Source organism: Typopeltis vanoorti, chromosome 2 (assembly GCF_054136105.1).
Source record: "Typopeltis vanoorti isolate ZY-2024b chromosome 2, IOZ_Tvanoo_1.0, whole genome shotgun sequence".
NCBI classification, from domain to species: Eukaryota; Metazoa; Arthropoda; class Arachnida; order Uropygi; family Thelyphonidae; genus Typopeltis; species Typopeltis vanoorti.
Genome location: NC_143550.1, coordinates 90,023,133 through 90,039,076, shown reverse-complemented (window position 1 = coordinate 90,039,076; position 15,944 = coordinate 90,023,133). Strand labels below are relative to the sequence as shown.

Genomic DNA, 15,944 nt, shown 5'->3' with positions numbered 1-15,944 from the left:
TTTTGGGACCATTGTTGTTGTTCAATTTGTATGTTAATGATATGGGATAGGTTTAACTAGTGATATGCAGCTGTTTGCTGATGATACAAAATTGGGGAGAGCAATTCAAACTCAATCTGATGATATGGCCTTAGAGGAAGACTTGAATAGATTGCATGAATGGCAGGTAAGTGCAATTATCAGTTTAATGTTGCAAAGTGAAAGTTTTGAGGTTTGGTAAGCAACAGTAGGATGCAAAGTGTACATTTGGTTTAGAAACTTTAGAAGAAGTAGAGGAGATGAGAGATCTGGGAGTTGTGGTGGACAAGGATCTGAAATTCAGAGGCCGCATTTCACAAGTTGTGAAGACATCATATCAGATAATGACAATGATGCAGAGGATCCTGACATGCAGAAATAAAGAGGTTATGATGCCATTCTATAAGGCCTTGATTAGGCCTCGTATGGATTATTGTGCACACATTTGGTCACTGGATTTTTCATGTTGATGAGGATATGTTGGAAAGGGTCCAGAGAAGATTCACAAATTTTGTCAGTGGTCTTTGGTATATGGAGTATGAGGACAGATTGAGAAAATGTATGTTGCAAAGCCTTGTGAATAGAGGAAGAGGGGGAGACATAAGCTAGTCAGTGGTTGTAATCAGGTTTACATGGAAGAGATTTTTCATACAATGGGAGAGTGGGAGGTAGAACAAGAAGTCATCGATGGAAACTGTATAAAGAAGGTGTGAACAGAGAGGCAGGAGCCGGTTCTTTGCATGGAGTGGTTGGTGAGTGGAATGCATTGCCCGAGTGTGTGTGTGTTGTGAATGCAGACATATTGAATCTGTTTAAGGCACAGTTGGATGAACATTATGCACAATAGTGTGCACCTCCCACGATGAGTCTCTGACTCCATGGAGGTCAGTTGGTAATAATAATAATATTAATGATATTTTTAATTTCTTTTAATTTGTATTTTGTAAAAAATTTCTTATTATTTATGTCAACTTTATTGCTTACATATGGTAAGTTATGTGGACTTGAAATAAGATTAATATTTCGAATTATATTTCTTACACAGCATTTTGAAGAAAGTGAAAAACAATTCATGTTTCAAAACCATATTGTTTTTGATTCAAGTATATTACAAGAAAATCTAACTATTTTTGATTCTTTTATAACAATTTCTAATTTAAATTCTTCTTTTTAAAAGAAAAAATTAATAATTTTATGAAACATTTTATTGAAATGATATAGTTGACATTTTTATATATATATATTTTTTTATTTCAGTGTTGGGCTGGTGTCATTCGAAATATAGCTTCTGCAAATTACATAGTTGTGCTTTTGTCTCTGGGATCATTGGCTTTTCTTCTCCTTATAAAAGAAATATTAAATGTGTTTCTCATTAAAAGAATAAAAGTTCCACTTCCGGCAGAACTAATATTGGTATGTATATAAATAATACATTTGTAAAATTCCTTATTATTTTATTTTTTTATTTGAAAAAAAAAAAGTGTAATTTCTGTTATAACTATGATTTCTAAGTATGGAAATAGTCCTGTGCTTTATATAATAGGCAATGAAACAATGGGGAAAAAGTCTATATTATCATTATGCTTCACTTGCAACATTCTCTGGTTACATAATGAGTGGTTGCTTAATCCTGTAATAGAACTGTGAAACTTAATCAGTACTTGATGCCGTTGATATTCTGAAATTTCAAGTTGTTGTCATTTATATACCATTTTAACTGAATTAACAGGCAAAAATAAGAAGTATTCACCTGGGTTTCTTATGAACCAGGAGATGGTAGAGAAGATTCAGAGACAAGCGACCAAACACAGGTCTGTGGAATGCGTTCTTTGAGGACAGGTTGAAGGTTTCTCCCAAAGTTTAGTTGATAGGCAGAAATGAAGGGACATGATAGAAACTTTTAAGATATTAAATGGGATTTATAAAATTGATGCAAAGGAAAATTTTCAGTATAGTGAGAGAACTAGGGGCCATCCATGGAAGTTATGTAAGAATGTGGTTAGTAGAGGTGTGCAGAGCAGATTTTTGATTTTTTACATGGTGAGTGGTAAATGAGTGCAGTGGATTGCCAGAGTTAGGTGTGAGTTTTCTGACAGTGAAGGGATTTAAGGAGCACTATGGCAGGTTTAGGGTATATATATAATAGTTAGTTTGGGTCTCCCACGATGAGTCTCTGGACTCCATTATTATAATTACTTATTATAATAATAATATTATAATAAGTAATTTCATTTTTTATAATATTTGGTCACTTCAGGCTTAATTTTCTTAATTGACATGATGTCTAGTTTAATAACAGTTTAAGCAGTCATATGTGTATAAATGATGTAAATAAAGCATTTACTTATGTTTGATATGCAAATGAAAATTTAGAATAATTTTTAAAATCAAAAGTTATTCTGAATAGTTTTGCTTAAGGAAACACTCTTCAACTAGTTGGCGATCAATCTACACCATTAAAAGTTTTTTCATTTCATCAAAACAAGATTGTCACATTTACAGATAACTGTCGTATTAACTAATAGTAGTTTTCACTTCACTAAGAACTTTATATTTGTTTTAAACTACTATAACAACAATAGCATGAGGTAAGGTTAGCCTGCAACCTGTCTCAGTTTTCATTCTTAGTATAGAATGTAGCAGATTTAATAATCTTTTAATTCAAAGCAACAGTACCCTTACTTGGAATTTTAGTTGCCGTTATTTACAACAATAAAATAAAATAATAGTTAGGAACAGTTTATAATTCACCGGCAAGCACCAAAACACAAAGAGATCTATGAGTGCATCATTGTAAAGTGAGCATCATAAGGTGGGGTATTACTGAACTATAAAAAAAGTACTAAGAAAACTATATCTAAACAGCAGAGTTGGTAATGAATACCAAACATACAGAAATATTTTAGAAAAATTTAGAGAAAAGGACAAAGCTAACAGTATTTTTTCTCCCCATGCTAGCTTGATTGGCTGAATTGTTAGCATATCCACTCTCCAACCAACAGGCTGTGGGTTTGAATTCCGCCATGGGCATGGATGTATAGGATTTTCTTTAGGTGGGAGATGAATTTCATCACCCAGTGTGAAACCACCACCATGCTTATTGGATGCCTGGAATGGCTTGAAAAGTTCCATGTTGGTCTCTAGAGTAAGGTTTCTGGGATAGATAAAAAATGAATTAAAATTACAAAATAAAAAATCTTTAACCTGCCCACAGTACTAATTACTATAGGTTTATAGCTATTCTTGGTTGGTAGTTGCAAAAAAAAAAAATTTTTTAAAAATTAAATATTAAAATGGAGAATATTATGTAACCAACCATATTTTATAAACAATGTAGAAAAGAAACTTAAAAGTTTTGAAATGTACCAGAGCAGCTATGAGAATATAATCATTGGCAGCCGAGTTGCCTTGATATGCACTACTTAAAACATTCATGTCATGCTACGTTACTCTTTTTACTGCATGTATAGGGTCCTCACCACTTGTCGTAATGCCCATAGTTAACCATGAGTCAAACCATGGGAGTTAACCTCCTAGATAGGAGATGGCACTTGAATGGGATGTCTTTTCAGGCAGGCAAATTTTCACCAAGTTTATATGGCACTTTGGTTACAATTTTTTGGTAGCATTTTATTTACTAAATAGGTATTTGTGAACTGTCTTAATGATACTGAAAATCTCAAATGCAGTTCAAACTGAGTTCAAGTTATTTATACATATATGCATATACATCTTTATTTGGTTTAAAAAATCTGCTTTATATAAATCATTTGCTTTCTGCACCTAGTGACTGCATTATAACATATGCATTGTCATGTATTTTTTGCAACTGAAAATTTGAAAGAAGATGTGTGGATAAATGTTTTAGTTAGGTACTGTGTTTTGTGCTAAAATAAAACTTTGATTTACTTGCATGTATGCAGTATAGTGTCTCTGGAAAGAGAGGTGTTTTTTATTATGAGGCATTTTCATTCCAATTCTCTGTAATTACACTAATTGCCACTAAATATAGTACATTGAATGTAAAGGTCTCTGACTGTATTTAGTAATACAATAAAACTACTTGTTTTTCTTGCATCTGTGATATGGAATGGAATGGGATGGGATGCTTTCCACTATATAGACATTTTCATTCCAATCTTCAGAAAGAATGAACATAGTGAGTAAAAATTCATCTATTTTTGAATAAAAATGAATCCTTCTATTTATTATAAGAAGATGACTGCATTGTTGGTCGCCAACAGAATACTAACATATACATATTTATTACTGATAAGACAGAAAAGCCCATGACAAAATTAAAAAAAAAATCATGTGATAAAGGTAAAATTCTTGAACAGATGGATAATTCCGATGATAATTATTTGTATATATATATAGTACTATGAAAAAAGTATATACTGATTGTTAGTGAATAAAAGAAAATTTTAGAAAACAAAACAAAATATAAATAAAACACAAATAAATGTACACATGTGATTTCTGCCCAGTGCTTTGAATGTCAAAGTGAAGAAATTCAGTTAAGTGCAGATAAATGGCATAAATAACTACTATGACTCTCTTAAAAAGACAACTATAAGAAGATCCTAATTCTAGTAGCAAGGCTTATACGTTGGTCACACATAACTGGTAATTAGCTTATGGAATTATCAACGTATACGAAGGATATTAATTAAAGGCAACTTTAATGAATAACTTCTATATTTCGGCAACGTCACGTTGCCATCTTCAGGAACATAAAAATATGGTATGTGCACGCCACCATCCCCTACATCCAGGGCACCTCTGAGAAAATAACCAATATCCTCAAAAAATATGACCTTACTTCTTGTTACAGACCATATAAAAAGTTGGCATCCCTTATCTACTCTACCAAAGACCATCCACTTCCCCTAGACCTACCTGGTGTATACCAGGTCCCTTGCAGTTGCAAATTGTCCTACTTTGGCCAAACAGGCAGGACAGCAAATATCAGGATTTCAGAATACAATGACTACATCCGGTTTCGCTAGTACAGCCACTCTGGGCTGGCAGACCATGCCTTAGATACCCACCATAGAATTCGTTGGAAGAAAACTAAAATTATACACTGCAGCAAGTTTAAGTACGAAAGATTATTCAAGGAATCATCAGCAGCTCTAAGAAATGTTCCAAACCTCAACAAATTTGGGTGCATGAAACTACCCCAAATTTGGGAGACTTACATTATGAGAACTTCAGCCCAACGCCCAAGATATCAAAATTAGCCTGCCAGAGGGCACCATTAGGACTTTAGAAACAATATTAGTTTCCTGCCTTCTTCCTCATTTGCTTTTGTTAGTGCCTGCCTGCACATACAATATTTTTATGTTCCTGAAGATGGCAACGTGACGTTGCCGAAATATAGAAGTTGTTCATTAAAGTTGCCTTTAATTAATATCCTTCATATGCATTGTTAATTCAGTAAGCTAATTACCAGTTAACTATAAGAAGAGTACAACAAGCAACCAAGATTCACTAGTGTGATAATAAACTGCAGAGGAGTGTGGTACTTCAATAGCTATCAAGATTTAAAACAGATGGATTTATCATCTTTGCACTTTAAGATCTGTCCATTTGAGCCTTAAAAGTTACACTGATCGCATGGCACATTTACCAAAGGATGACATCAAGGATCACATATGAGGGAATAGGGTAGAAAAGGATTTGTTGAGACTATTCCTCTGCTAATCCCCAATTGGGAGGGGGGGGCTATCGTTTGTAGTGCTATAGTTTCAGCGCAAAGATGCTAAAGATAGCCGAATGCCTCATCATCTAATTAATGACACATATAAATGGATTAAGGAGATTCCCACTGTCCTTATCTATTATCTAGCAAAACCACAGCCCAGGAAACAGGTTTTTTTTTTCAGTGCCTCCGTAGCGCAATTGGAAGAGAGATGGTACGTTGCATCTTTCAATTGGAAAAGGCCTAAGTTTAATTTTTGTCAGGATGGGAGGAATCTTAATATCTGTTTTTTTTCAGTTGAACATGAGTTAGCTGATCTCATATAGAGGTAGCAGGGTTTTTTCTCCTGGAAAAAACCCTGGTAGTGGTGGTGGATATGGAATGTTTTAGAGTAGGTGCCCCTCCCTCAATGAATCTTTGGACTCCTTGGAGATGTCATGAAATAATAATAAAAAATAAATAAAAATTGTGCAAAATGACCTGCTGCTCCATCAATCCACATGTATTTCAGCCACACACCTACATGAATCAGCTGATCAATATAATTGGTTCAGTGGATAATCTCCTTCTAGTTATTTACTGAGCTCCGATGTATACAGCTGATATTTATTATTGGTTAGTTCTTTATATTTTGCAAAAAAATATCTTTCCCTCTCCTAATATATATATATATTTTTTTTAATTATGCCCATCATAAATGCAAACATTTATATGTCTACAGGTTGTAGGATCACATGCAATTCTCTTCACTCCAGCAACTTATTGGACACACACATATATAATACAACTGTGAATTATTAGTAATTCAGTTGCTTCAAATGAAAATATTTCTATACACACCTGCTATTTTCTATCTTATACTTGCCAGTCATTCTGGTGGTTCACATATTTGTACCTTTTAGTAATTTAAATATACCAATGAAACATAGGATTCTCCATAATTAATATTTTCTTATATATTCTGAAACATGCATTCCTTCCGAGTTGCCCTTTAAGCAGATTTTGTTATAATCAAAGAACCCATCGCAATATCACAAGAGTCTAGTGCAATGTTTTTCAAATGTTTCTGGTCACAATCCACAATAGAACAACATGCAACATCAAGAAAAATTAAATACAACATAGGGGAAAATAAAACCTCAACCAAAACAAATAAAATATTTCCTAATAAAATTAGGAAATATTTTATTTGTGTGACAGGTGTGCTTGTCATAAAACATGGAAATTTCATTTTTATTCACAGGAATAAACAGATTTTTGCTCACTATGCCTATTCCTTTGGAAGACATAGAAAATGTCCCTGTATAGTGATAAAAATCCCCTTCTGAACAGACACCATACTGCAGATGCAAGAAGAATATAACAACTTTGAAGATTTTTGGCATGAGCATGCCAAAAACTCCACTCCTTTATTTCTGACACCTCTGACATTTGTGTACACCGTACATGCATTTTACCATCCCGTTGGACCTATAGTTTCAAACCTTTCTGATTTGAAACCTACAAAACTGCATTCAGCATTGCATGGTCATTTTTGTGCATGTACGCATGCACGCACGCACACACACACACACACACACACACAAATTTGTCCCAGGAGTTGCTGATCCACACTTGACCGCATTCCCCAAATACTTTCCCTGATTTCCCTAGTTTCCCTGATTTTGCACTTCCAACCTATCACTAAAGAGCATTCTCCAAACATCTAATTCCAAAACCATTCAAAGTGGTCCATCAGATTCACTCCATAAATTTATAAAATGCACACCATTTCCTCCTACACAACTTCTCATTGACGTATTAGCGATATTAGCAATCATGGCACTACAATAGTGCTAAATGGCATGATTTGTGTGACATCTATGTCTCCTTTCCTTAGGCTGGCTACTGTTTTCACTTTTTGGATCCAGTGGAATAACTCTAATGGGATGGTGCCATTGTAACATCATCCCAAGACAAGGCTATCTCCTGGCTTCATTCTTCTCTTCCAACTCCTATTTGTCTTGATCAATTGATGATCAAGACAAAGTACTCTCAACATTACCAAGAACTACTCACTTCATGCCTCTTCTGGTCCTTCCTCAAAAAAAAAGTAGAAGAATTCTGAACAGCTTGCATATAAACAAGGCTTCTAGTTCAGATGTCCCCTCCCCCAATTATCCTTAAAACTTGTGCTACTGAACTAACACTCCTGCATCATCTTTATAATCTCTCTCTCTCTCTGTCATACAGTCAGCTCCTTCACCACCTAGAAGCTAACCAGTCAATCAGTGATTACTGATATGGATTCTGCCAGTCTCTGTACACAGCAGCTTTCCTTGTTAACTATGGACCCATGATTTGGAAAGGTTTGGTGAAACCAGTGTCATTGCCCTAGATTTTTCCAAAGCTTTCAGTTAGGTCTAGCATTAAAGCCTACTTACCAAATTACAATCATGTGGTCTATCATTTACCTTTGCAATTGGATAGCCAATTTTCTTTCTGGTTATTCACTGCTTGTCATGGTAGATGACTTTCTTTCTTTCTTCAGATTTCCCCACCAGTGCTGCAGTATCCAAGAGTACTTTTGCCCATGCTCTTTTTCATATTCATAAATGAGTTTATATCACTAACCTCAAATGTTATCTACAGTTTTGTTGACAACTACACTGCATTCATTTCTTCCATTCTACGGACCTTGCAATGCCCATATAGCGCAAGCTAGAAGACTTTCCATTATCAGTTCCCTAAACAATGATCTTGCGCTATTTCATTGGGTGTGAGGACAACCTTGTCAACTTCAATGCCACCAAAACACGTCTTGCCTTATTTGCATAACATGGCTTTTCATCTCCCCTCACCTTGGACAATACCCAAATCCCCATGCAAGATTAGACATCTTTTCTTGAATTGATCGGAATCGAATGCATAATGATGGAAGACAAGATGAAGGATAAGTTTTCATTATTTAGTTATTTCATTTTATTTATTTATATCTAGTGTGCTTAAATGTTCTGTTTGTAATTGTTGTACTTTTTCTTATAGTTATACTCCCTAATACTTATTTAGCGTTTATTTTTTTGATATATTTTTTTGACACTAATTAGTGACACTATTTTGAATAATGGAAGCAGTGGCAGTTAAAATTGCAAATGGCGTATCGGCAAGCCCCCCCCCCCCCCATTTAAGGACTCCATTTTGCGTGATATTATACAGGATTTACAATATACAACCTGCGGAATGTATGCATCCCGGCGGTTGTATATGTGGCAGGAGAGAGAAGGGGGAGAAATGTATATGCGCAAAATGCAGGCAATGGGAGGAACTTGGTGATTTAGAAATGACTATGACCATAACTGACCTTGTTTAGACTATATCTGACCTCGTTGAGTCAGAGACAGGAGATTCTCCATGTAGAGAAATGACTGGTATGATAGAGGGCAAGAGAAGTATGAATAAAATAATAAGAATGCGGAGTATGGAAAGGTTGAATGATTCTGAAGGTTTAGGAGATGGTCTCAACTGAGAGGATGAACGGCAAACAAGAGTGGCTGACTTACAGAGAGAGAGAGAGCGATAGATGAGCTGAAAGAGCAAGTGGAATGTCTGGGATGAGATGAGAAGTGTGAAAGATGAGATTAGGCAAATGGAAGAGACGAATGCAAGGCGAATCAGAGGGGAAGTGAGAGAGAGTTATGGGAATGAGAGAAGAGGAGAGAATAGGAACAAGAAGAGAATAGTAGAGGAGAGGGAATGAGAGAGAGAGAGAGAGTTATGAGAATGGTAGAGAAAAAGAGAGAATAGGAACAATATAAGAGAGGGAATGAGAGAGAGTTATGGGAGTGATAGAAGAGAAGAGAATGGGAACAGTAGAAAAGAGGGAATGAGAGAGAGTTGTATGAATGATAGAAGAGGTGAGAATAGGATAAGTGGAAGAGTGGGAATGAGTGTCATATATAGGAATGATAGGAGAGGAAAGAATGGAAACAACAGGAGAGAGGGAAATGACAGGAATGCAAGGGAGCACAGGGACTAGGAATAGAGTGATGTCAGGAAGGCAGGTAAGTAGGGAAGCACAGAGAGAAAGTGTTACAGCAGAGAGAGAATGAGGGATGCATGTGAGCAATCAAAGAATAGGGTGGTAAGAGGTTTAATGTATGGGGACCCAATGATCCATGGTGTTCAAGATAGGATGCGTGAGGAGTGTTTGACAGGAGGAATGATAGAAAGTGTGGCTATGACAATTAAGAGAGATGAAAGGGTGGATGAGATGATTGTGATGGTAGGAACAAATTACTTGAGTGGTAATGTAAGTAGGGCAGCGAGAGATATGAGATTTTTGCTTGAAGATGTACGAAAGAAGACACAGAGAGGAAAGATAGTGTGTGTGTTGCCTAGGTATGATTGCAACAAGCTGAGCAGAAGAGCGGTGATATTGAATGGAATAATAGCGAGAATGTGTCAGAAGAGAGGATTGGAATATGTGGACGCTTGGAGTGCATTTGAGAACAGAGAGAAATTGTATGTGAGAGACCTCTTGCATTTGAATGAGGAAGGACGTAGGCATCTGGAGAGATTGCTGTTCTGAATGAGTCAGTGTGGATGGTAGCAGGGGTGGCCTCTTGTGGGAATGGGTACTTGGGAGAAGTGGGATGACATCAGGTAACGCTGATCCCAGTGCAGTCTAGAGGGGATAATGCTGGGTATAGAACCAGCGGCACTTATATGCTTTATACTAATGCCAGGAGTATTTGGAATAAGAGAGAGGAATTGGTGGCACTGATAGCATCAGCCTGGCCAAAGATTATTGGAATCACCAAGACATGGTTGACAGATATAATAACAGGAATAGAAGTTGCTGGGTACAGCATTTTTTGGCAGGATAGGAAGGGAAAGCGTGGTGGTGGTGGTGGAGTACTACTTATGATAAGTGACGATCCATGTCTTCTAAGAGTGGAGGCTTTGGAAGGCTGTGACACTGATTTTGAAAGCATATGGTGTGAGGTAGAGGTGGGCAAGACAGGTTATTTAGTGGGGTGTTGCTACAGACCAAGGAGCACAGAGGATGGGGACCAAGAGATGTTGAGACAGTTGAGTTTGGCAAGTACAAGAAGAATGATTGTTATGGGAGATTTTAACTACAGCAGTATAAATTGGGGAGAGGAAGATGCATGTAGCAATAAGGGAATGGAATTTCTACATTTCTTGAGGAACAAATGTCTTAGACAACATGTAACAGAAGGAACAAGATGTTCAAGAGTTTTGGATTTGGTTATAGCATCAGAAGAGTTGATAATAACTGAGAAGACATCTCTCCCACCAGTTGGAGAGAGTGACCATATGGTTTTGACGTGGAATGTGAGTATACATGCAGGAGTATCAAAAAGACAGGAATGTATATGGAATTATAAAGCAGGTGATTATAATAGTCTTAGACGTCAACTTGGAGAAGTTTCGTGGAGAGAGGAATTGGAAGGCCGGGATATCATTAGTGCTTGGAAAATTGTGAAGGAATATTTGTTAGCAGAAATGGTAAGCTGTATTCCACAAGTGAAGAAGAGGACACAATTTGGAGTAAAGTGGATGACAAACAATATTAAACATGAGCTGCATGTGAAAAAGATGCTGTGGAAGAGATATAAGGAGACAGGAGAAGAGAAGATGCACAAAAAATATAAGACACAGGCCAGAAGAGTGACTAGTATGGTAAGGAAGATGAAACTGGAATATGAGGAAAGATTGGCCCTTAGATCCAAGGAAAATCCTAGGGAATTTTTTAACTATGTGGCCAGTAGGAGAAGAAATGACCATGGAAGGATGACTTTATCGGATAAAAATGGGAATAGAGTGACTGATGCAGAGGACATAGTGGAATTGTTCAGTGAACACTATATTGAAGTATTTCATCCTGGAGGAGTTAATTTTAATACTAGAGGAATTGGGCAGGTTCAAGGTTTAGAGGTGCAGGAGGAGAGTGTGTTCCAAATACTGAGTACTCTGGATGTCAGTAAAGCTGTGGGACTGGATGGTATTTCACCATGAGTTTTGAGAGAATGTGCAGAACTGACAGTGCCTTTGATCTGACTTTTCAATGAAAGTCTGGCTGTGGGAAAGGTGCCCAAGGAATGGAAGGAAGGTAAGATAGTGCCATTGCATAAGGTTGGTAGTAGAAGGCATATACTGCCATTTTCTAAGACTTAGCGAAGGCATTTGACAGGGTGCCACATGATAAGCTGATATACAAGTTGCAGCACATGGGTCTGAATGTCAGATTGGTCAACTGGATTTAGGATTGATTGTCCAGTAGGTATCAGAAAGTTGTGTATGGTGGGGCAGTTTCAAGGAGGCAGAGGGTTACAAGTCAGGGTCCCTCAGGGCTCAGTACTGGGATCTATATTGTTTTATATCAATTACATTGTCCGTGGATTGAAAGGGGATATTCAGTTGTTTGTGGATGATGCGAAGCTGGAAAGAGTTATTAGTAATATGCAGCTGTGGTAGCCCTGCAAGAGAATTTGAATAAGCTAGATAGATAGGCAATTGAATGGGGATGTCGGTTTAACACAGCAAAATGTAAGGTCTTGAGGTTTGGGAAACATCGTGGGACGCTGCATCCTCTATGGGAGGAGTTATACTGGAGGAAGTAGGGGGGGACAAGAGATCTGGGGTTGATGATTGATAGAAACCTGAAATTTAGGGATATATTCCAAAGGTGGTGAAGGTAACACAGAGGATTGCTGCAATAATGAGAAGGACACTGACCTTTAGAGATAAAACAGTTATCATTCTGTTGTATAAGATCCTGATCAGACCACACTTGGACTATTGTTCTCAGATTTGGTCCCTAGGATTTGAAGGGGATAAATTAACTGTGGAAAGGGTACAAAGGCAGATAACAAAGATGGTTTCAGGACTGTACAATGATAGTTATGATGATCGGCTGAGTGAATGTGAACTGCAGAGTTTGGTGGATAGAAGAAGTAGAGGTGATATGATTGAGACGTTTAAACTGTTGAGAGGTGGTTACAGGGTTGACACTGGGGAGTTGTTTTGCTTGGTTGAATAGCAGGAAGGAGTGATGACAAGAGGCCATCCCTGGAAGTTATGAAAGGAAACTGTGAGCAAGAGGATGAGGAGTGGTTTCTTTGCATGAAGGGTGGTTGAACCATGGAATGCATTGTCTGATAGAGTGGTGTGAGCAAGAACAGTGAATGCATTTAAGGAGTGGTATGATAGACTTTTGTGTTTCCTAGGAGGGATCTCCCTCGATGAGTCTTGATAGATTTGTGTTTCTTAGAAAGGACCTCCCATGATGAATCTTTTGACTCAATGGAGGCCTGAATAATAATAATAATATGCACATCCCAGCCATAGCCTCCTCTGCATCCAAAAAAACATCATAATGTTGCTTTTCTGCTCAAGACATTCGTCTCTGCAATTCCTAACAGTGTACAATAACCCAAATCTGACTAGAAAATTGTTTGCATATATGGTATAGTGCACCAGAAACCCTCTCTAAGAATGCTTTTGTGCTGTCCAGAAAAGGGAAATTTAGGTACTGTATGTGTCAGCGTATAAGAACAACTCACAAATGCTACAGAAGAACTCCTCGAAATCATGGGTAATCTTATACCACGAGTATAAAAAGGGAAGCTTAGTTTCTTAGATGAACATTTAGGTAGTTATAATACATCATTATATGAGAAAATAGGCAGTGTTTATAAACAAATCAGATTAATTTTTTGTTACATAAATTTATTTAAAATATTATAATAGATGTAAGTCTTAAAAAAGAAATAATAATTATTAACCTCAGTTTTCATGTTAATTTTTTTCATCATCTGTTGAAAATATACTAGCATTCTTCAGCATGACTGGCTTATACCATTCCTCTGCTTTTCCTCAAACCATAAACACACTAACAGCTGCTGGTTAGCATTCATTCATTCAAACACACTGAACCAACTTATCGTCCTCCTTCATACCTGCTAGCTCTGTACTCTGGAGTAGTCTTCATGTTTTCCTTAAGGACTATAAACCTCAGTTATTCAAAAAACATACCAAGAAGTATCTTCTTTCTTTTTGAACACTTGCCCACAGATGGGACCGATAAGCTATAGGTATCTCAACCTCTAATATTTGAAACTGGAATTTAAAAAAAAAAAAAATTAAATCTGGTATTTATAAGAAATCCGGCTTTTTTAATCATGCACTTGAAACACCATAGAATTGACTTAGCTGTATCTATTCCTTATAAAATTTATGCACAGAAATTTTCAAAGAAGCTTGTGAGATGATAATCAATCTTCTGAATCTCAGATTACGTGTGTTGAGGCTTAAGTGCTGTGAAGAATTCATGTTAGAGGTTTAATGGAATATTAACAGCACCGAGAAAGGATTAAAACTAATTTTAATACTTCCAATATTTTGTCTTTGTCACTGACATCTTGTAAAGATGTGTCTCTGTGATGGGATGTAAAGATCCCTCTTTACATCCCAGGCCACCTTCAAATGCCCATAGAGGGCGCACCACCTAGATAGGACTTTAGTTTCACTTTCTATTGTATTTGTGTGTGTGTTGTTACAAAAAGTTTTTGTAATCCCCAAAGATGTCTCTGTGATGGAGACGAAATATTGGAAGTATTAAAATTAGTTTTAATCCTTTCTCAGTGCTGTTAATATTCCATTAAACCTCTATCATGAATTTCAGATATTGACAAGACTTTTATTCCATTAACTGGTACATCATTCCTCTACTTTCCCTCAAACCCATAAACTAGCTATAAAACTAATGGAACCATGGTTTCAATGTTCGATGCACTTCAAGCAAGGCAACAGCATTACAGAAATTAAATTCTGGCTAATAGTTAATTATACAGTTTTATTCAATTTTTTTGTACTTATTTATTTTACTGATTTATTTTTTTGTATGTAGTTAATTTTGATTTATTTTTTTGTATGTAGTTAATTTTGATTTATTTAATTTTATTTTCCCCTTGTGAGAGATTAGGCTAAGAATCAATAATTGACCAAAGTAAAAGTGCTGTGGCATATTGTAGTGATGAGTCTCTTTACATATATGTAGAAAGTTTTCCCGCTTAGTTACAACAGAAATTATACTTGCAAAGAAATTATTATTATTATTATCCAAGACTCATCTTGGAGGTCCTTTTATCAAACACACAGCTCATCATATTATGCTTTAAACACACTCAAATTCTCTGCAGACACCACACTCTCAGGCAAGGCATTCCAATCATTCACAACTCTGTATAAAAAAAAAATCTGCTTCTCACTTCCCTACTCACACCCTCTTTATACCATTTCCAGGGATGACCTCTGGTTCTCCACTGATCTCCCACTATTTTTTGTAGAACCTCTCCAGCATTGATCCTATAACAACCCCTTAATAACTTGTAGGTCTCTACCATATCTCCCCTCTTCCTCCTGTCCACCAGACTCTGCAAGTTGCATCTTCTCAATCTTTCCTCATGCTCGATACTCCAGAGGTTAGAAACTACCTTAGTCAGTGGCCTCTGGACCCTTTCCAACATCTCTTCATCCTTCTAAAAACCAGGTGACCAAATCTGGGCACAACAGTCCATGTGTGGCCTAATCAAATACAATGGAACAAGAATCTCCCTACTTCTATAAGTCAATGTCCTCTGCATCATTCCCAGAAGTCTTTGTGTTGTCTTCACACTTTTGGTTATGTGTCCGTCCCCTAAATTTCAGATCCTTATCCACCATCACCCCCAGATCTCTTATTTCCTCCACCTCTGAGAATATATCCTCACCAAGCATAAATTCTGCATCCTATTTTTGTTTTCCAAATTTTAAAACCTTGCATTTTGCAACATTGAACTCACATCCCCATTCCTGTGCCCAATCACTCAATTTATTCAAAGTCTTCTTGTAAGGCCACAACATCTTCTCCACTCTTCATGGTTCGTCCCAATTTTGCATCATCTGCAAACAACTGAATATCTCCATCCAAATCTTCACAAATATCATTAATATACAAGTTAAACAGCAATGGCCCTAAAACAGACCCCCTGAGGCACACCACTAGTAACTTTCCTTTTCCTGGATATCGCTCCCCCATACACAACTTGTTGATACTATCGGATAGCCAGTCTCCAATCCAGTGCACCAATATAATATCTAACCCCATCCACTCTAGTTTGACTATCAACTTATAATGGGTTAATCTATCAAAAGCCTTGGTAAATTTCAAGTA

At 36.7% G+C, this 15,944-nt stretch overlaps 1 protein-coding gene across 2 annotated transcripts in view; it reads left to right on the top strand.

Annotated features, from left to right (window-relative positions):
- The window catches only part of LOC150109241 (prestin-like), a 399,320-nt gene that overhangs the window by 183,150 nt on the left and 200,226 nt on the right, over positions 1-15,944 (top strand). For both annotated transcript variants that reach the window (XM_090406615.1, XM_090406623.1), the window contains one exon: positions 1,276-1,431. In XM_090406615.1, coding sequence (XP_090262741.1) covers positions 1,276-1,431 — 156 coding nt within the window. The remainder of the gene's footprint in view (positions 1-1,275; positions 1,432-15,944) is intronic.